This window comes from Oncorhynchus mykiss, chromosome 1, assembly GCF_013265735.2.
Source record: "Oncorhynchus mykiss isolate Arlee chromosome 1, USDA_OmykA_1.1, whole genome shotgun sequence".
In the NCBI taxonomy this organism is placed as follows: domain Eukaryota; kingdom Metazoa; phylum Chordata; class Actinopteri; order Salmoniformes; family Salmonidae; genus Oncorhynchus; species Oncorhynchus mykiss.
The window spans coordinates 43,570,525-43,592,588 of record NC_048565.1 but is presented as its reverse complement, the minus strand read 5'-3'; the positions used below and the strand labels follow the sequence as shown (position 1 = coordinate 43,592,588).

The 22,064-nt window shown below is 42.4% G+C and overlaps 1 protein-coding gene across 1 annotated transcript in view; it reads right to left on the bottom strand.

The window, feature by feature from the left end:
- Nucleotides 1-22,064, bottom strand: part of tmtc2b (transmembrane O-mannosyltransferase targeting cadherins 2b) — a 177,527-nt gene that overhangs the window by 39,993 nt on the left and 115,470 nt on the right. The window contains exons 3-7 of the mRNA XM_021601864.2: nt 13,412-14,258; nt 8,122-8,236; nt 7,477-7,562; nt 6,022-6,206; nt 5,726-5,804 (exon numbers count right to left, since the gene is read on the bottom strand). Of these exons, the coding sequence (XP_021457539.1) occupies nt 5,726-5,804; nt 6,022-6,206; nt 7,477-7,562; nt 8,122-8,236; nt 13,412-14,258 (1,312 nt within the window). The remainder of the gene's footprint in view (nt 1-5,725; nt 5,805-6,021; nt 6,207-7,476; nt 7,563-8,121; nt 8,237-13,411; nt 14,259-22,064) is intronic.

The window sequence follows — 22,064 nt, the reverse complement described above, 5'->3', positions numbered from 1 at the left end:
CATCCTCCTATCACCGCCATTAAACTCTATTTTACAGTCAGCATTGGCCTCATGGTGAAATCCCTGAGGTTTTGTTCCTCTCAGGCAAGTGATTTAGGAAGGATGCCTGTATATTTGTAGTGACTGGGTTTATTGACACAGCATCCAGTGTAATGAATAACTTCACCCTGCTCAAAAGGATAGTCATTGTCTGTTGATTTTTTTTACCCATCTACCAATACAGTGGGGCAAAAAAGTATTTAGTCAGCCACCAATTGTGCAAGTTCTCCCACTTAAAAAGATCAGAGAGGCCTGTAATTTTAATCATAGGTACAATTCAACTATGACAGACAAAATGAGAAAAAAAATCCAGAAAATCACATTGTAGGATTTTTTATGAATTTATTTGCAAATTATGGTGGAGAATAAGTATTTGGTCACCTACAAACAAGCAAGATTTCTGGCTCTCACAGACCTGTACCTTCTTCTTGAAGAGGCTCCTCTGTCCCCCACTCGTTACCTGTATTAATGGCACCTGTTTGAACTTGTTATCAGTATAAAAGACACCTGTCCACAACCTCAAACAGTCACACTCCAAACTCCACTATGGCCAAGCCCAAAGAGCTGTCAAAGGACACCAGAAACAACATTTTAGACCTGCACCAGGCTGGGAAGACCGAATCTGCAATAGGTAAGCAGCTTGGTTTGAAGAAATCAACTGTGGGAGCAATTATTAGGAAATGGAAGATATACAAGACCACTGATAATCTCCCTCGATCTGGGGCTCCACGCAAGATCTCACCCCGTGGGGTCAAAATGATCTCAAGAACGGTGAGCAAAAATCCCAGAACCACACGGGGGGACCTAGTGAATGACCTGCAGAGAGCTGGGACCAAAGTAACAAAGCCTACCATCAGTAACATACTTCGCCGCCAGGGACTCAAATCCTGCAGTGCCAGACGTGTCCCCCTGCTTAAGCCAGTACATGTCCAGGCCCGTCTGAAGTTTGCTAGAGAGCATTTGGATGATCCAGAAGAAGATTGGGAGAATGTCATATGGTCAGATGAAACCAAAATATAACTTTTTGGTAAAAACTAAACTCGTTGTGTTTGGAGGACAAAGAATGCTGAGTTGCATCCAAAGAACACCATACCTACTGTGAAGAATGGGGGTGGAAACATCATGCTTTGGGGCTGTTTTTCTGCAAAGGGACCAGGACGACTGATCCGTGTAAAGGAAATAATGAATGGGGCCATGTATCATGAGGATTTTGAATGAAAACCTCCTTCCATCAGCAAGGGCATTGAAGATGAAACGTGGCTGGGTCTTTCAGCATGACAATGATCCCAAACACACCGCCCGGGCAACGAAGGAGTGGCTTCGTAAGAAGCATTTCAAGGTCCTGGAGTGGCCTAGCCAGTCTCCAGATCTCAACCCCATAGAAAATCTTTGGAGGGAGTTGAAAGTCCATGTTGCCCAGCAACAGCCCCAAAACATCACTGCTCTAGAGGAGATCTAAATGGAGGAATGGGCCAAAATACCAGCAACAGTGTGTGAAAACCTTGTGAAGACTTACAGAAAATGTTTGACCTCTGTCATTGCCAATAAAGGGTATATAACAAAGTATTGAGATAAACTTTTGTTATTGACCAAATACTAATTTTCCACCAGAATTTGCAAATAAATTCATTAAATGTCCTACAATGTGATTTTCAGGATTTTTTTCTCTCTCATTTTGTCTGTCATAGTTACACTTCAACTATGATGAAAATTACAGGCCTCTCATCTTTTTAAGTGGGAGAACTTGCACAATTGGTGGCTGACTAAATACTTTTTTGCCCCACTGTATGTGCCCTTCTATGCGAGGCATTGGAAAACCTCTCTGGTCTTTGTGGTTGAATCTGTGTTGAAATTCACTGCTCGAATGATGGACCTTACAATTATCTGTAAGTGTGGGGTAAAGAGATGAGGTAGTCATTCAAAAATAATGTTAAACACTATTACTGCACAAAGAGTGAGTCCGTACAACTTATTATGTGACAGACTTGTTAAGATCATTTTTACTCCTGAACTTATTTAGGCTTGCAATTAATCTGTAAACATTTTGAAAAACATCATTATGTGGCTTAAATCTCAATTGAATACATGTTAAATGCAGGCTGTAACACAACAAAATGAGGAAAAAGTCAGCGGGTTTGAATACTTTCTGAAGGCACTGTATATAATATAGAGCCAAAATATAAATAAACTGGCAGTACATGTGTCTAGCATCACTAGGACCAGAAGACCAGGGACCACACTGCCTGTGCTGGGCCCAGCAACATCCTAGGGTAACATTTTATTTCAAGGGTCCATAATTAACACTTTATAAGGCATTTACAAACTCTTTGCACACCATGTATTAACTATTACTCCCACATTTGTCAATGTAAGTTAGCTAGTTATTCACACATGCACACAGTACATATATTTCCTTGAACATCCTGTTTTGTGTGCTTGTTCTTTTACCAGGTACTGCAGGAATGTCTACCAATGGCATGGCCATCTTTTTGTGATATTAAACTGGTTACTCAAAACACTTATAAAGTATTTAGAAAGTATAAATAGCACTCACTCATGATTAATGTGGGAGAAATTATAAATAAATGCTAAACAATTTATAAATGCCTTATAAATGTTTTATTATGGATCCTTAAAATAAATGCCTTATAGATGACCATTGTCTTATTTACTACCTTATAACAGCATAACTACATATTTAAGCAATAAGGCACGAGGGGGTGTGGTATTTGGCCAATATACCACGGCTAAGAGCTGTTCTTCACACGATGCAACGCGGAGTACCTGGATACAGCCCTTAGCCATAGTATACAAACCCCTGAGGTGCCTTATTGCTATTAGAAACTGGTTACCAACATAATTAGAACAGTAAAAATACATGTTTTGTCATACCCGTGGTATACGGTCGGATATACCTCGGCTGTCAGTCAATCAGCATTCAGGGCTCGAACCACCCAGTTTATAATTAAAATTTGAGAATGTAATGTAGGGTAACCCCCTGCCCACTTAGCTAAGTGTTTAAATATTAGGCTACATATAATTCAATAGAAGAAAATAGGGAGCGAGAAGGAGAGAGAGAGACTGCCAGTTCCTTAATATTTTGGCTGTATAATACTGCTAACAAGTGACCGGCCTTTCAGCGAACGAAATAGGCGGGACTTTCTAGCTATGTAATGCAATCCGAAAGCGGAGTCACTCGTTACTACGAGATCAACAACCCACTCGCTGGGCTGAAGAGACTGAGATTCAGAAGCAAATAAACATTTACCCTCTGTAGATAAACCAAGTACCCCAGGGGGTCTTTAGTACCCCTGGTTGGGAACCACTGCACTACATGACCAAAAGTATGTGGACACCTGCTCGAACAGCTTCTGGAGTGTTTCCACTGCTTCAGAGTCCAATGACAGCGAGCTTTACACCACTCCAGCCGACACTTGGCATTGCGCATGGGGATGTTAGGCTTGTGTGCAACTGCTCGGTCATGGAAACCCATTTCATGAAGCTCCCGACGAACAGTTCTTGTGCTGACGTTGCTTCCAGAGACAGTTTGGAACTCGATAGTGAGTGTTGCAACCGAGGATAGACAATTTTTACACGCTACGTGCTTCAGGACTCGTCAGTTTTGTGAGCTTGTGCGGCTGATCCGTTGTTGCTCCTAGATGTTTCCACTTCACAATAACATCACTTACAGTTGACCGGGGCAGCTAAAGCAGGGCAGAAATTTGACGAACTGACTTGTTGGAAAGTTGGCATCCTATGACGGTGCCACGTTGAAAGTCACTGAGCTCTTCAGTACGGGCCACTCTACTTCCAATGTTTGTCTATGGAGATTACATGGCTGTGTGCTCGATTTTATACACCTTTCAGCAACGGATGTGGCTGAAATAGCCAAATCTACTAATTTGAAGGTGTGTCCACATACTTTTGTATATATATATCGCATTTTGTGGTCAATTTCGACCAGCCCACCCCAATTAAAGATGATCCGGCCCTTCTGGCATTTGCCAGAATTGCCATTCGGCCAATCCGCCTATGCAGGTGGCTGGTGAGGAATGCTAACCTGCTGACCTCTGAGACGATCAACAGACATCTCCATGTTCTTCATTAGCAATGGCCTGTAATGTACCCTTAATTTACCCTTAAATACAGGATACTCAAGCATGTAAATGGTATCAAATATAAGACCCCATTTTAAGTTTTGCTCATGATAAGGATCAGAGTTTGGGAAGTCTTTTGTAAGCCAGTATATAAAGTATCCAAAGAAAGTCTGTTAGAAGAGATATCTTTAAAACTGTTCTCCATCAGCACAAACCTTTTTTCCTTTCAGATCAGATGTGAGATATTGTATGAAATAGTTGGGTTACAGAATCCCCAGACTTAATAAATGTCCTTATCAGCAGCTAATATAATACTGTATCTTGACTGTTATGATTATGATACGGGCAATATGAATAGCTTAATCTATATACATATTTGTCAGACATGGTGTAATGTAGAGCTGGTAACAGCAACCGACTTTGTGCCTTTCTAGCCAAATATTAGCTTCAGATGGAGCTCTGTGAGGGAGCACAGACATGGACATAACATTTGAAGTGAAACAAATCTCAAGGACTTGAAAACCACATATAGTGGAACATTCCATTGCACCTTTGAGAGGAGGGGGGGTGGCAGATTAAGACCCAACTTTGACCCAGACAGCCATGTAAACTGCCAAAATTTGCCAGAAATATGGGAAAACGCTGTACCACCCAACCTCCCACAGCTCTTACAGCTTTCAAACTGTTAGAGATGATTTGGTCAACAATTGGACATAATCTCAGCACCTCTGTCAAGCTGAATTGGACTCCACTGGTAAATGTACTGTATTAGGGGGGCTTGTTGGAATTCAGCAAGAGAGTGAGAGGGCGAGGGAGTGAAAGAGAGAGACCTAGAAGAAGAAAAAGAGAGAGGGAGAGAAATAGAGAGTGAGAGAGAGAACGATAGAAAGGAACAACATGGGGGAGCCACAGAGGGAGCAAAGGCAGATTGAGACTTCTCAGCAGGGCTGAGAATGGCCATTGAGTGACAAGGGTGTGAGTGGAATTGGGGGTCACTTGAAATTAAATATTATTGTTTTTTGCAATCAAAAGTCACAACTCAGTCTGCAGCTGCTTTCACATGACTGTAACTTGAGGAGCGCGGTTATTATTGCAGTGGAAAGCAAATTAACTGCGTTAACGCACAGTGGAAACCTCAACATTGGGGCCTCAATGGGTGCGTTGAGCTGCTGCCACACACCCCGACTTTGATGCCGGTTTACGTATCTTAGAAAAAAAAACAGATGAAGATTTATAAGACGTTGTTGAAAACAGAGCACCTTTAAAAAGAACAACCCTAGGCAGAGTCTACCCTCCGAAACCATGCTAATTTGTCATGCTTACTGTAAGTCTAGCTCAGCTGACGAGCTCAAGACCCTGGCCACAAGCAATACAATTCAATCCTGAGACCCTTCAGGTGGAATAAAGTTCAACAAACAGCCAACAGCTGACACAATGGTTGCAAATGTACCCCCACACTTCCAAATGAAACACACATTAACTTGCAATCCAATCTACCAATCTTCTATTCAATTTGAATATAATTTTTTCTCACACAAAAAAACAACAGCTTCTGTGTTTGGTTCGAGAGAAAGAGAATTGCCGCTTACCCATCATGTTATAGAGGCTCTGAGGTGCAAATTGTCTTGGCATTTTCCGCATTGCTTCTTTATACACCGTGAGGGCCTCCTATGAATTAATAAAACAAAAGAACCATCCATTAGGCACGAGGGAAACTACGTGTTTGATACCACTCCATTGACTCCATTCCAGCCATTATTGTGAGCCTTCCTCCTCTCAGCAGCCTCCACTGGTGTGTGTTTCTGTGTGTATGTTTGGTGTGTGTGTGTGTGTCCCTGTGAGTGTGTATGTGTGTGTGCACCCTCCATCTGCCCCTCTATCCTACCTCCTGATGCCCCTGCTCATGGAGCAGCTTGCCCAGGTTGTATAGGCAGCTGGTAACGGAGCTCTTGTGGGCGTGGGGGTCTTTCAGGTTCTCGTCGGGGATATCGGCGCAGGTCAGGAAGGTCCTCTTGGCTTCATCCAGTCTCCCCTGGTTCATCAGGACGATCCCTGTGTTCAAGTAGGCTGCTGCAGGGGGGAACGAGAAATCAAATACACGATCAACATGCAGGCAGAGAGTAATTAGGCTCTATGGGGCTGAAACTAGTCATTATCAAGCGTCTTTCGGAAATAAATTGGCCACCCACTGTGGATCAATTGGCTGCCACATTCATGGGGTGCCAATACATGTTCAAGACTCAGAGGCGATGGAATGTGAATGGGAGTCTGCGGGGTGGAACTGGCACTACTAATAATGTATAATAATGTATGAAACGTAGACTACACTAGTGTCCTACCTAGCCCCTCTCCTCAGTTCAACAAAGTGAACTGGCCAAGTTCCAAATTCTACTCAACAATCCCATTCTAGGAATAAATTGCATATATTCCCTTGGCTAGAGTGTTGGTGAAGACTGTTTCCATTAAGGATGTGTGCCTGAAAGGGATATGAGAAGAGTGTGAATAGAACTGTCACTAGAGCTTTTCAATCGTCATGGAGATGGCACTTTGGAATCGTTACTTGACCAGATTCCAAGTTGAACCAGCTGTCAGTTAAACGCAGTGAAGAATGGTAAGACCTTGACAAATGACATCTATTATCTGACTTGCTCTCATTTCTTCACTTCCATCACCACGACCACCGTTTTAGGTAACTCCTTACTCCTATCGCCAGTAAAAGATGGGGTAATTGCATAATGAATGAGGACTATGATCATCATCTTGATTATATTCATCATTATTAATTACACTTTGGGAGACAATGGAAGGGAAATCAAGGACTCCACTGTTTATCTGTCATCGGTTGATAGGAAAAACAATGGGGAATAATGGAGCACGCGAGAGTGACTTCTGCTAACCAGGCAGTGTGACAGTTGAACGATGCTGATAACGAGCTAGCAGGAAGCGTGCATGAAAGAGTTAAGGTAAGACTCAAGGAAAACTAGCACCATTAAGGGAGAAGGAGAGAGAAAGAGGGGCATAATCAACTAACAGAAAACATGCATGCAACTTTCCTCAAGGTAAGAGAGGAAAATAATCATCATTGAGCGAGAGAGGAGAGAGGAGAGAGAGAGAGACTTTGACCTCGATTCATATTAAATTAAATTATGCAATAGTTTAATCTGTCGGCTTGTGGTCCTTGAAAGCTAATCTACAGGTTGTATTCAATCATTCATTTAGCAATGTAGCAGGCCTGCCTGTGCCCTCCCTCACCCTCAGTCCCATTGGCAGTTGCCTGGACATTGGCACTGTGCAATACCAAGAGCTGGAAATTGTTAACAAAAAGAGGAGCTGTACTTACAAGCCAGAGTTGGCCTGCTCCCAATGGCCAGTTTATAGTAGTGGAGCGCCTCAGAGAATTTGTTGTTTTCTTGTAGCAGCAAACCGCTATAACAGAGAGAATTAACAGAGAAAGTTAGGGACTCTCACGTCTACAAATCTCAACGGAAGTGACTAATTAACGTCCAATGTGTCTGATAAGACTGAATAACATAAGGCAACAAGGTAATACAGCTTCCCAGTAATTACTAGATAAATATAATTGGAAACAGTGCCGTAAAATAAAATGCTACTGTACCTAATCTCTACATCTGATCTAAACAATCTAAACGTGGACAATAATCTAAGGTTCTGTTGAGTAACACCTAAAGCCCTTGGGGCTAATGTTGAGTATTGGCTGTCTGCTGGCTGTTGTCCTACCCTCATGCTGACATAGCATGATTAACAACCTACTGTCACAGAGACAGCAGGAACACAAAACACAATTTCCTCTCTGTGAAGACCACTGATCAATAGACAGACGTGTGTGTGTGTGTGTGTGTGTGTGTGTGTGTGTGTGTGTGTGTGTGTGTGTAAGGGGATATGGTGATGCTCATGTATGCAAACAGAGTGTATGCTGAAGTAAAAAGGGCTTTATAAATACATTTGATTTGATAAAGACACTCACAGGTTATACAGCATGTCTGCCATGTTCCGGCGGTAGTAGAGGGCGTTCCTGTACGCCTGCTCCGCCTCCGCCATCTTGCCCTGGTTCTTTAGGACGTTTCCAAGATTGCCCCATGCTGATAGAGGGAGAAAATAAGGTTAACAGGGTCAATCAACATGGCCGCCAGCCTCTTTCGAACACCCTCTCTCCCTGCCTTAGGTTTTTATTTGCATATCTGAAAAAGTACGAGCTATTGTTAATCACTCCCTGTTCACAGGCACTTTCCTCGCTGCACTAAAAACTGCTATGGTGAAACCTCTTCTGAATAAAAGTAATCTAGATTATTCAGCTCTTAACAATTTTTGGCCAATCTCCAACCTTACGGAAAATTCTGGAGAAATAGTTTCAAACAGCTAAATTATTTTTTAAGTGCCAACTGCATATTTGTTTATTCCAATCTGGCTTTTGGGCCCAGCACAGTAAAGCACGTCTCTGTGCCTTAGTTAAAGTGGTAAATTATTTTAGAGCCAACACAGATGCCAAACAGGTCTCTGTCCTTGTACTCTTGGATTTAAGTGCTGCATTTGACACTGTTGACCATGATGTCCTTCTGGACAGACTGGAGAGATCCAAAATGGCGTAGCAGTCAGACGTGTGTTTTTCTTGTTGCGTGTTAATTAGTCTGTAAATAGTCTGTTTTTTGTATTTTTTTTGGTATATATTTTAATCTCAATTTCCATCTACGAATGAAACATACTTTTCTGCAACCAGCCTCATCCAATGTGGTACGGATCTGCTATTTTTTTTATACCTTATAACTGGAACCTCCATCAGAAGCTAGCCAGCAAACTAGCTACTAGCTACTAATCATTGTTTGCCACTGCTAGCGGTCTTCACCTTTAGCTCGGACACTAGCCAGCTTTAGCTCGGACAATTACCTGCCAGTCGGCACAGCGCGATATCAACCCAGAGCATATCAGACTGCTTTTCTCCACCATATCACCACATTCCTGACGCAAGCTCTGGACCATTACACCGGATCATCGCAGCTACCTAGCTGCAACCGAGTGGCTCCTGTTAGCTAAGGCCTCTGTCCCGAAGCAAGCACCAGTTAGCCTTGAGGTAGCCTCGAGCCAGGCCCATCTCCCGGCCAGCCGAAAGAGTATACTAGCTAGCTGTTTATTCCATGTGTAACTCTGTGTTGTTGTTTTTGTCGCACTGCTTTGCTTTATCTTGGCCAGAATATGTGGACAACTACAAATACCTAGGTGTCTGGTTAGACTGTAAACTCTCCTTCCAGAGTCACATTAAGCATCTCCAATCCAGAATGAAATCTAGAATCGGCTTCCTATTTCGCAACAAAACCTCCTTCACTCATGCTGCCAAACATACCCTCGTAAAACTGTGTTGGTGTTTTTGTCGCACTGCTTTGCTTTATCTTGGCCAGGTTGCAGTTGTCAATGAGAACTTGTTTTCAACTGGCCTACCTGCTTAAATAAAGGTTAAAAAAAAAGGAGGTGGATTGGCCTCTGGTCCGGTTCTAAAAATAGATATCACATGTGGTGTTTTGGGTCCGGTACTGTTCAGTTTATGTGTTACCCCTTGGCAGCGTAAATAGAAAGCCCAGCATTGGTTTCCACTGCTATGCAGACGATACACAACTTTACATTTCTGTGTCACCAGAGGATTTTAGCTCCACAGATAAATTATTAGACCGTATTAGTGATTTAAATACTTGGATGGCTCACATCTTCCTCCATCTAAATCAAGACAAGACCGAGGTCCTTATTATTGGAGCCAAAGCACATAGAAAGAATCTGGCCGCACATTTGAATAAAGATAAAACACCAGGTAAAAATCCTAGGTGTTGTTTTAGATTCTGAACTCAATATCGAACCACACATTAGGAATGGGACCAAAATAGCTTTTTTACCACCTGAGGAACATTGCCAAGTTGAGGCCGTTTCTATCTTAGGCTGTACAGAGAAACTCATCCATGCTAATATTACAAGCAGGCTTGACCACTGTAATGCTCTCATGTCTTGTCTACCCAAGGAAGCCATTGGTCAACTGCAAAACATACAGAATGCTGCAGCACGGTTACTGACCAAGACCAGACAGGGAGCACACATTACACCGATTTTCAAGTCTGCACTAGCTGCCTGTGAGGTTCTAAAGATGATTCTATTGGTTTCAAATCAATCCATGATTGTGCACCCCAATGCATGTCAGACATGCTTTTGAGTTATGTACCTCAGGTCCTATGGCACTAGCCTTTTAGTCATTTTTAACTCTAGGACCAAGAGGCATGGATAGGCAGCCTTTAGTTACTATGCCCCCAGCCTCTGGAATAGCCTGCCAGAGAACCTGAGGGGTTTCGAAACTATGGACATATTTAAAACAGATCTTATAGCACACCTTCGCTATTCCTTGGTGCTTTTTTTAGACTTTCAGTTTTTGTTGTTACTCTTTTATTTTTTATCCTCTTGTGTTTGTTGTGTAGTAAATATTTCATTGTTTTTTATTCTTTTTTCCCTGTGAAGCGCATTGCGTTGCATTCATGTCTAAAATGTGCTATATAAATAAAGCCTGATCCCAGATCTGTATTGTCTTGCCACATCACGTCAAATGTCACGTCAAACAATGACCATAGGGGTTGGCAAGACAAGGCAAACTGATATGGGAACAGGCTGGTTTTAACCCTCCTTAGAGGGCATTGTGCAGGCTGGGACAGAGGGCATATCCACAGCTGGTACTGAGCTACTGGGACCAGAGGCTATGGAAAGATAGACTCCCCAGGGAGTCAGTGTGTCAAAGAGCCCAATTATTTCCAAACAGAAAATGAATAAAATAATGGTTCCATACGACTGCTCTATAGTATATTAATATAGAGGGAAAATTTAGTCTGGTAGACTGGACAATGGTGCAATCTCAGGGGTGTGAATGGAGTAGGTATATTAGCTACATTTCTGTTGTCAAGTGGTATTTGTATTTTCCTATGAAAAATATGTCTATATTGATTACTGCTTTACAAGAAAATGCACATACACTACATGATTAAAAGTATGTGGACACCTGCTCGTCGAACATATCATTCCAAAATCATGGACATGAATACGGAGTTGGTCCCCCCTTTTGCTGCTATAACAGCCTCCACTCTTCTGGGAAGGCTTTCCACTAGATGTTGGAACATTGGTGAGGGGACTTGCATCAATTCAGCCAAGAGCATTAGTGAGGTCGGGCGCTGATGTTGGGTGATTAGCCTGGCTCGCAGTCGGCGTTCCAATTCACGTTTGATGTTTGATGGGGTTGAGGGGCCTAGCCCTAACCATGAAAAACAGCCCCAGACCATTATTCCTCCTCCACCAAACTTTACAGTGAATTGAGGCAGGTAGCGTTCTCCTGGCATCTGCCAAACCCAGATTCGTCCGTCGGACTGCCAGATGGTGAAGAGTGATTCATCACTCCAGGGAACGCATTTCCACTGCTCCAGAGTCCAATGGCGGCAAGCTTTACACCACTCCAGCAGACGCTTGTCATTGCACATGGTGATCTTACGCTTGTGTGCGGCTGCTCGGCCATTGAAACCTATTTCATGAAGCTCCTGCCAAACATTTCTTGTGCTGATGTTGCTTCCAGAGGCAGTTTGAAACTCGGTAGTGAGTGTTGCAACCAAGGAAAGATGGTTTTATGCGCTACGTGCTTTAGAACTAGGCGGTCCCCTTCTGTGAGCCTGTGTGGCCTACCACTTCGCGGCTGAGCCGTTGTTGCTCCTAGACATTTACACTTTACAATAACAGCACTTACAGTTGACCGGGGCAGCTCCAGCAGTGCAGAAATTTGACCAACTGACTTGTTGGAAAGGCGGCATCCTATGACTGTGCCACGATAAACGTCACTGAGCTCTTCAGTAAGGCCATTGTAGTGCCAATGTTTGTCTATGGAGACTGCATGGCTATGTGCTCAATTTTATACACCTGTCAGCAACGGGTGTGGCTGAAATAGCCAAATCCACTCATTTGAAGGGGTGTCCACATACTTTTGTATATATAGTGTAGCTTGACAAACAAATCGACTGAATAGTGTTACTCTTCAATATTTTAGCTTGACAACTAAATCAATACTGCAGCTAAGTATGGACAGTTGGGATCCATCATGTATACATATGGGCTTATGTATGCACTTATGCACTATTTAACTGGGTCTATATACTGCCGAAGGCAGTAAGAGTAAGAGAACTGTGAACATGAATGACAGTGAACAATCTGTCCCTTAGATGCTCTCCCGATGGCTGTATAGGACAGGAAAGACAAAGTGAGTAATTCAGGTTGCATTTCATAAAAATGTATCAAGTGCTCAGTTATGCCAAAGGCTCCTTTTGAGCTATGCATTTATATATTAGTTAAGGTGTCCGAGAGAGATATCGCCGAAGTCTAAATAACAACAATAGGAAAGCCGAGCAGAGCAACAAAAAAAACAAGTCAATAACTTCACCCTCTAAAATGCGACTGTAAATACAATAAGACCTTTTAAAGGGAATATACTACAACATAAACCTTGCCATGTGAATTTGTTCCGCCTCTTTAACTGTGCTTTCTCACAGAACTTATTCTCAATGCTTAACGGAGTGTGTCACTATTTCAGACGCGGCCCATTGCGTCTCATCACACATCGTATGAGGACAGTGAGCCAGGGAAGGAACGTAGCTGCTGCTCTGAGTTGCGTTGCCAGGATAAACACCTGTCATGTATCGGCCCTGACACAGAATCTGAAAGGGAAATGAGCTAACACAACATGTCCTGCCGTTACCTTTGTCCTTAGCCCGGGCTCACTATCTCAGGAGTAACACTATTAGCTATGCAGTACTCTTTGGATGACCGTGAGCCTAAATTTAAATGTTTGAATATTCTAGTAATGTAGTTTCCCCTCATTGCCAATCAAGCAGCGATGTCAGTGAAGAAGTCCTCCAAAAGTAAGAAGGAGAGAGACTCTAATCTGCCATAGTGGGATATTTAGTAGGTTTACAATGAAGGCTTTGTGTTGAAAGGTCCTTCAGCCATGATATACTGCCTGGAGAGGATAAACTGTCTGGAAGCAGATATACTGTAAACAATTTAACAAGGAGCTCTGAACACTCATGCTCACATCTCAGAGTACATTTTAAAAATCACCCTTTCTATCACTCCCACATTAACAGGGAGTAGCTATCGCGCTATCACTTCACGTGATGTTACTTTAGGCCATACAGAGTCAACCTATATTATGTGAGAATGTTAAAGTGTGTGTGTGTATGCTTGTCTGTGTGTGTTACCTTTAGCAGGATTCACGTATATTCCTGACTTGTAGAGCATCTCCTCGTTCTGCCAGTCCTGGTTCCTCAGCACCGTTTTAACCCCAAACAGCAGGACCATGGCAGCGCTACAGTACACCACCACAGTCCTGGACGACCTCCGCCTCAGCCGCACGTACAGGGACCTCAGCCCCACCGCCAGCAGCAGACAGAAGCCCATACTTGGGATGTACAGTACTCTCTCTGCTATCACAAAGCCCACGTAGAAGAACAGGTTGGTGGCAGGGAGGAAAGGGATGGCCAGCAGGCCCAAGGAGAACGCCACTACATTCTCAGTGGTGGGCAGTCGAGTCCTCGTGACGTAATGCTTTTTGGTACCGTTTTGTGCACTGGCAGGGTGAGGCTCTGTTTCAGAGTTTGTGTGGTCGGGAAGGTCAGGGTGGTAATAGCTGTGTCCATTGGTGTTGGACTTCCCGTTGCCGTTGGTTACATGATGGGCTTTTCCGTTGGTCTCCTTGCCCTTGACCCGGCGGGTGCAAAGCCCAAACCAAGTCAGGAGGAGCAGTCCCACATAGAAGGCCACGGTATGAAGGTTCCTCCATTCGACAATGCCTCTGATCAGAGGCAAGGCGTCCATGGACCAATCGAAGCTCAGCGTGTCCGGGCAGAGGAGGAGCCACATGTTGACAGCGGGCAGGTAGAGGAAGGTGAGTGCTCGGGTGAGAAGGGACGGGGAGTCCCCCGCTGGGTTGTCTGAGTTGGAGAAGTTGGGTGGTTTGTTACCCATCCAGTAAAGGCGGCAGACCAGCAGAACAGCCCCCCAGGCAGCCAACAGCAACACACTCAACAGCAGGTGGACGTTCCTCCTCTGGAAGAGAGAGAAAACAACAACAGAGCTGAAACTAGGAGGAACGGCAATCGACTGGAAAGCTAGCAGCAACAGCAAGAAAATATCATGAGAAGCTAGAGCCAAAGTTGTTTTCTGGTTGATTGGTGATTTTTCTAACTCTTGGAGTCTTTGCATTTGATTTTGGTCCAGGCCATGTCGGTCAATTGAGCATAAGATTGAATGTAATAACTGGAAAAACAACACAAAGTATAATGGTTTGTTAACGGAAAAGGAAAAACACAAGTGTGCTAAGTAACGTTATCTGAAACAAAAGCTGTTTTCATGCACAATTTTCTCAGCCAAGTGTTAGACTGCATCTTTAGAATGTGTTGCAAAAGTCAACTACAATGGATTTTATTGTTATGTTTTGGCTGTGATGTGGGTTTTTAAACACCCATGAACAGGAAGATATTGGTTAACAGTTGCTTGGGCTTATAAACCAACAGAAAAAAAGGAAGGGAAAAACTGCCCTGTGACTTTATCTTTGACTTCAGCCAAAATAATCACGGCTACACTGAATTCATTGCCTGTTGCTGAGCAAATGTGGTCTAACATCATAGCATTCACTTATTCCGTGTTGTCTTTCTCTTCACAGACCTGGCCTTGGTCGGACATGTCAAAATAAACGCCAGAATACGGGCCCATAGACGGTCTTAACCGTCATATTGCAAGCTTGATATGAAATACTTTGTGAAACTTTTACACGGAAATGATTGTGAAGTATTTATAAAGCGTTTGAATCTTTTACACTTTGGTGGGAGCGCAGATAAAAAAGCTGGCCTATATTGATCCCAATAGAGCAGTTCCCGCAGTAGGATCAACTGGCCATTCTTACTGTGTTTATTTTGGAAAGAACACTCCCGCTTAAAAAAATCTTTAAGGCTTCCCTTTCACAATAACGCCAACTAGTATATGCAGGGAAACATTCATGGGGCGGCAGGGTAGCCTAGTGGTTAGAGCGTTGGACTAGTAACCGGAAGGTTGTGAGTTCAAACCCCCGAGCTGACAAGGTACAAATCTGTCGTTCTGCCCCTGAACAGGCAGTTAACCCACTGTTCCCAGGCCGTCATTGAAAATAAGAATTTGTTCTTAACTGACTTGCCTGGTTAAATAAAGGTAAAATAAAAAAAATAAATAAAATGTCCCCTGCAACAGTGCTCTGTGGTCATGAGAGGTTGATCTCATACTGGCACAGCATCCAATCACGAGGCTATAATACATAACATTTAATATCTTACCAATTTAGATGTATTGTAATTGACTCATTTCCCCATAGAGATTGAATGAAAAGGATCAGATCAGACTGCCTATCACAAAGAGACATTACACAGACAAAGCCCTGGAGTTATGCAATGGACTTTAATTCGTATCAGTCCTTAGAGATCTCAAGATAATAGACCTCCCTCACAGACATACACACAATAGAGTATTAGCTTTTATTCCCCATGTGTTGTACAGTATTCCTTTGGTACGTACACCCCTCTTTACCATTTAAATAGAAAGCCATTGCTGGTGTCGAGCTGAAATCCCTTTAAGTCCATTTGATGTGCCCTCTTCCATCTCAGCATGTCAAATGGATTACATGTAGCATCTACTGTATGATCAAATACTGGGTCATTCCGTGAAATGAGTTCCTTTTGCGTCCCTTTGATATTCCATGTAGAAATGTTGCACCAATATTGCATTTTAAAAGCCTGTTGCATAAATTGACTTGCCCTTTAATAGACACCACATGGAGAATTCAACAAATCTCAACTTTTTTTTAAACATTTTCCTTCTAGGAAGATTTTAACCCATTTAATCCCCCAAAATGTTACCATCATTGTAAATCTCTACTTATTTTGTTTCTTTGACAAAGTCATTTCTGAAGATTATTATTTATTTAATGTGATTATTTATTTCATTTATGTCTGTCGCTCATTTTAAGGTCAACCCTGTTACGTGAAATGAACTTTAATTTTCATGAGGTGAAACAATACCTTTTAAAATATTTTTTTCTAAAGAAGCATTGAACATCTAATAGTCAACCCATAGCGTAAAAGCAGGTGAGCAGGATATACACTTTTTGGGAATTTCCAGGTGTTTTGTGCTGGAAAAGTGGGCGAGTCGAACAAAACGTATACATACACACCTACTCACTCAAGGGTTTTTCTTAAGTTTTACTATTTTCTACATTGTAGAATAATAGTGAAGGCATCACAACTATGACGTAACACATATGGAATCATGTAGTAACCAAAAAAGTATTAAACAAATCAAAATATCTTTTATATTTGAGATTCTTCTAAGTAGCAACCCTTTTCCTTGATGACAGCTTTGCACACTTTTGGCATTCTCTCAACCAGCTTCATGAGGTAGGGGTGGTATTCAGAAGACTGCCCTATTTGGTAAAAGACCAAGTCCATGGCAAGAACATATGGCAAGAACAGCTCAAATGAGCAAAGAGAATTGACAGTCCATCATTACTTTAAGACATGAAAATTAGTCAATGCGGAAAACTTCAAGAATTTTGGAAGTTACTTCAAGTGTAGTTGCAAAAACCTTCAAGCGCTATGATGAAACTGGCTCTCATGAGGACTGTTACAGGAAAGGAAGACCCAGAGTTACCTCTGCTGCAGAGGATAAGTCCATTAGAGTTACCAGCTTCAGAAACCGGCAATTAACTGCACCTCAGATTGCACCTCACAGAGTTCAAGTAACAGACACATCTCAACATGAACTGTTCAGAGGAGACTGCGTGAAAAAGGCCTTTGTGGTCGAATTGCTGCAAAGAAACCACTACTAAATGACACCAATAATAAGAAGAGTTGCTTGGGGCAAGAAACGCAAGCAATGGACATTAGACCAGTGGAAATCTGTCCTTTGGTCCAAATGTAAGATTTTTGGTTCCAACCGTTGTGTCTTTGTGAGATGCAGAGTAGGTGAACGGATGATCTCCACATAGGTGGTTCCCACCGTGAAGCATGGATGACGCAATCTGATGGTGTGAGGGTGCTTGCTGGTGACACTGCCTGTGATTTATTTAGAATTCAAGGCACACTTAACCAGCATGGCTACCACAGCATTCTGCAGCTATATGCCATCTCATCTGGTTTGCACTTAGTGGGACAACAATTTGTTTTTCAACAGGACAAGACCCAAAACACACCTCCAGGGTGTGTAAGGGCTATTTTACAAAGAAGGAGAGTGATGTAGTGCTGCATCAGATGACCTGGCCTCCACAATCACCTGACCTCAACCCAATTGAGATGGTTTGGGATGAGTTGGTCCGCAGAGTGAAGGAAAAGCACCAACAAGTGCTCTGCTTATGTGGGAACTCCTTTAAGACTGTTGGAAAAGCATTCCAGGTGACTACCTCATGAAGCTGGTTGAGAGAATGCAAAGCTGTCATCAAGGCAAAGGGTGGCTACAATGAAGAATCTCAAATATAAAATATATTTTGATTTGTTTAACACAAATGTTGGTTTAATGATTGTAGCTGGGCCACTCAAAGACATTCAAAGACTTGTCCCGAAGCCACTCCTGTGTTGTCTTGTGTGCTTAGGGTCAATGTCCTGTTGGAAGGTGAACCTTTGCCCCAGTCTGAGGTCCTGAGCACTCTGGAGCAGGTTATCATCAAGGATCTCTCTATATATTGCTCTGTTCATCATTGACTCGATCCTGCCTAGTCTCCCAGTCCCTGCCACAGAAAAACATCCCCACAGCATGATGCTGCCACCACTATGCTTCACCATAGGGATGGTGCCAGGTTTCCTCCAGACGCGACGCTTGGCATTCAGGCCAAAAAGTTCAATCTTAGTTTCATCAGAACAGAGATTCTGGTTTCGCATGGTCTGAGAGTCTTTAGGTACCTTTTGGCAAACTCCAAGTGGGCTTTCATGTGCATTTTACTGAGGACTGGCTTCCGTCTGGCCACTCTAATATAAATCAAATCAAATGTATTTGTCACATACACATGGTTAGCAGATGTTAATGCGAGCGTAGCGAAATGCTTGTGCTTCTAGTTCCGACAATGCAGTAACAACCAACGAGTAATCTAACGAAACAATTCCAAACCTACTACCTTATACACACAAGTGTATAGGGATAAAGAATATTTACATAAAGATATATGAATGAGTGATGGTACAGAACGGCATAGGCAAGATGCAGTAGATGGTATCGAAGGGCCTTCTTGTTGGAGTGTTGCAGAGATGGTTGTCCTTCTGGAAGGTTCTCCCATCTCCACAGAGGAACTCTGGAGCTCAGGTCAAAGTGACCATCAGGTTCTTGGTCACCTCCCTGGCCAAGGCCCTTTTCCCCAGATTGCTCAGTTCTGCCGGGTGGCCAGCTCTAGAAAGAGGCTTGGTGGTTCCACACTTCTTGATGGAGGCCATTGTGTTCTTGGGGACCTTCAATGTAGACATTTTTTGCTACCCTTCCCCAAATCTGTGCCTCGACACAATCCTGTCTTGTAGATCTACAGACAATTCCTTCGACCTCATGGTTTGGTTTTTGCTCTGATGTGCACTGTCAACTGTGGGACCTTATATATACAGGTGTGTGTGCTTTCCCAAATCATGTCCAATCAATAGAATTTACCACAGGTGGACTCCAATGAAGTTGTAGAAACATCTCAGGATGCACCTGAGCTCAATTTCAAGTCTCATAGCAAAGTGTTTAAATAATTATGGAAATAAGGTATTATTATTATTTTATACATTTGCAAAACTGTCCAAAAATGTATTTTCACTTTGTTATTATGGGGTATTGTGTGTAGATTGCTGAGGATAAAAAAATGTAATCCATTTTAGAATAAGGCTGTAACGTAAACAAAATGTGGAAAAAGTCTAGGGGTATGAATATTTTTTCTGAAGGAACTGTATATGCTACTTCTCGACCAACAGCCTATTGACCAAACAATCGACCAGTCGACTAATTGGGGTCAGCCCTAGATGGCAGAGAGCGTGTAAAGTTTGCTGATGTCAATGTTGTGAACAGAGTGCCCCATGGTAGAGGTGGGGTTATGGTATGGGCAGACATAAGCTACAGACAACGAACACAATTGCATTTTTATCGAAGGCAATTTGAATGCAGAGTTACTGTGATGAGATCGTGAGGCCCATTGTCGTGCCATTCATCCGCCGCCATCAACTCATGTTTTCAGCATAATAATGCACGGCCCCATGTCACAAGGATCTGTACACAATTCCTGGAAACTGAAAATGTCCCAGTTTTTCCATAGCCTGCATACTCACCCGACATGTCACCCATTCAGGATGTTTAGGATGCTCTGAATCGTCATGTACAACAGCGTGTTCCATTTCCCGCCAAGGTCCAGCAACTTCACACAGCCATTGAAGAGTAGTGGGACAATGTTCTACAGGCCATAGTCAACAGCCTGATCAACTCTATGTGAGAGGGACGTGTCACGCAGCATGGGGCAAATGGTGGTCACACCAGATATTGACTGGTTTTCTGATCCATGCCCCTACTTAATTTTTTTTAAGGTATCTCTGACCAACAGTTGCATATCTGTATTCCCAGTCATGTGAAATCCCTCGATTTCAATTGACTGATTTACTTATATGAACCCTAACTCAGTACAAATCTTTGTTGCTTTTATATTTTTGTTCTGTGTAATAGTCATTTTTTGATGTGGGAAAATGTGTTTTTCATGAAAATGAACACGTGCTCTTTATTACAGAATGTTAAAATTAGGTGGTTTTTTTTATGACGAAGTTAAACTACTCAAAAGGCACCGAAATGGTGGAACGACCCTACTGCATATCGCAGCTGTGACAGTGGCTGCGACCGTGGCTGTGTTATTGATCTTCCCCTCTGTCTTTTGACATTGCAGATTGATTCAGTGAGGAGATGTGCGTATCCTCAGGGGAAATGGGACTAAAGGGGCAGACTCTCCTCTCATCTGCCGCTGATGACTAGCAGTGATGTACAGAGTCATTCTCCCCACAGATAGTGACAGTGGTGAACACAGACAGGCCTTCAGCTAGGCTACTACCACAGCACAATAGAAAGACTTGTACTGTTAATGAATTGCTCACAAACCCACACGTCATGCTACTCACTGAAAGAGATATAAAGAGAATGATTCAGTCATTCCATATTAAAAATCATAGGGATGCTCTTTAAGGAAACCATAACCCGATTGGTTCATGGATGGGGTATAGCTTAATACAATAATAGTATAGCCACTTGATTTAATTACTCTATCTAGTAATTTACAGACATAACATTGTCAATGGAACATCCAGTCTGTTAATCAGTTCAATATGTCAAATATGTTGTAAATCTACATGTTGAAGACATCAAAATTCTTCATAACTGTTCGTTCGTTTGACATCTGTTTTAGTTCATTGATCAAAGTTTTGCTTCGAACAAACATTGAAATTCGAGATTCTGCTACGCCGTACAATCCATCACAATCGCTCCTTACAAACTATGAACTGGTGTGTTGTCAGAGTAACTACGGAATTATCATCAGATCATTAGATGCAGGACTAATTGACAGAGATCAAATCTGAATTGATTCCAGCATTGAGTCTCTTCCGTTTACCCCTGGTATGGTTTTGTGGGCCGTCTAGGCCCCCATGAAGTTAGTCAAAATGGCCCAGTTGTATAACTGTGTACCCATCCAGTTTAATCTTTAAGCGGCAGGCTACAGAGGCGGAGCGGAACAGCATGACGGAAGAGAAAGACCGAGGCAGCCGGAGACTCAATCTTCCTATCTCCGGCTATTGAGATTAAGTAGGACATTCATTAAATATGTATTCAGCCATGCTGTACTAATTTGTAAGTGAGCCTGTTGGTGTAGGCTATGGTACCATACAGCTCCAGAGCAAGATTCCTTAACATTACCAAGCTAGCACAATTGGAAGTTATGGGAAGTTGTGTTAATAGTTTCACATTGGTTGTGGGAACTAAGCCACACGTTTCCTGACCGGTAAAACTGAAAGTGTTCGATTTTAACTTCTGAGAACATAAGTGGAAATTTCTCCTGCTCTGTTAATGTTTACATTAAGGTTACAGGAGGCTCTGATAACGTTTTACACTGGTTCCTTAAAAGTCAACCTGGGAGGTTTTATAATGGAAATTATAGGTTATTTTGATTTTAAAAAATATATATATTCTTGAAAACTTTCACTGAATGTTTCAATAAGACTTTTAATAACACTGTTAGCTTATTTTGGATTTCACTTTTTTGAACTCCAAGAACAGATAGGACACATGGAAATTAATTTCCTTAGCCTTTAACCAGGAAAAAGTATTTCTGTACTGAAATTCCCACAGAAGAATGTTGTTTCTTAAGGTTCTCTGAACTATTTGAGAACATTCCCCAATGTCAAACCAGTTGGAGAACGTTCCTAGAACATTCCCAAAATTGAAATGAAATGTAACGGTGTTTGAACTTTTAGTAAATGCTCTGTTAAAGTGACAAAACACCAAGAACATAAATGTTTTTTGTCAAGTTCCTTAAATGTGCTGAGAATGTTCCAAAGCCAAGCAACTACCGTGCACCATTCCCAGAAAGTTATGGGAAGCTTGTATGCAAAATAACCATAGAACAACCACACTCTCACAAAGCTCTGAGATACATATGGTTCTCAGAGCGTTATGTGCAAGTTGAGTAGACTCTCGTTGGATACCATCCCAATTACAAAACAATGTGCAAGGGCAACACTGTCAAAATGTATGACAAATCAGGACATTGTTTTCAAAGGATGAGGATCCACTGTTCAAATCAAATCTAATTGTATTGGTCACATACACATATTTAGCAGATGT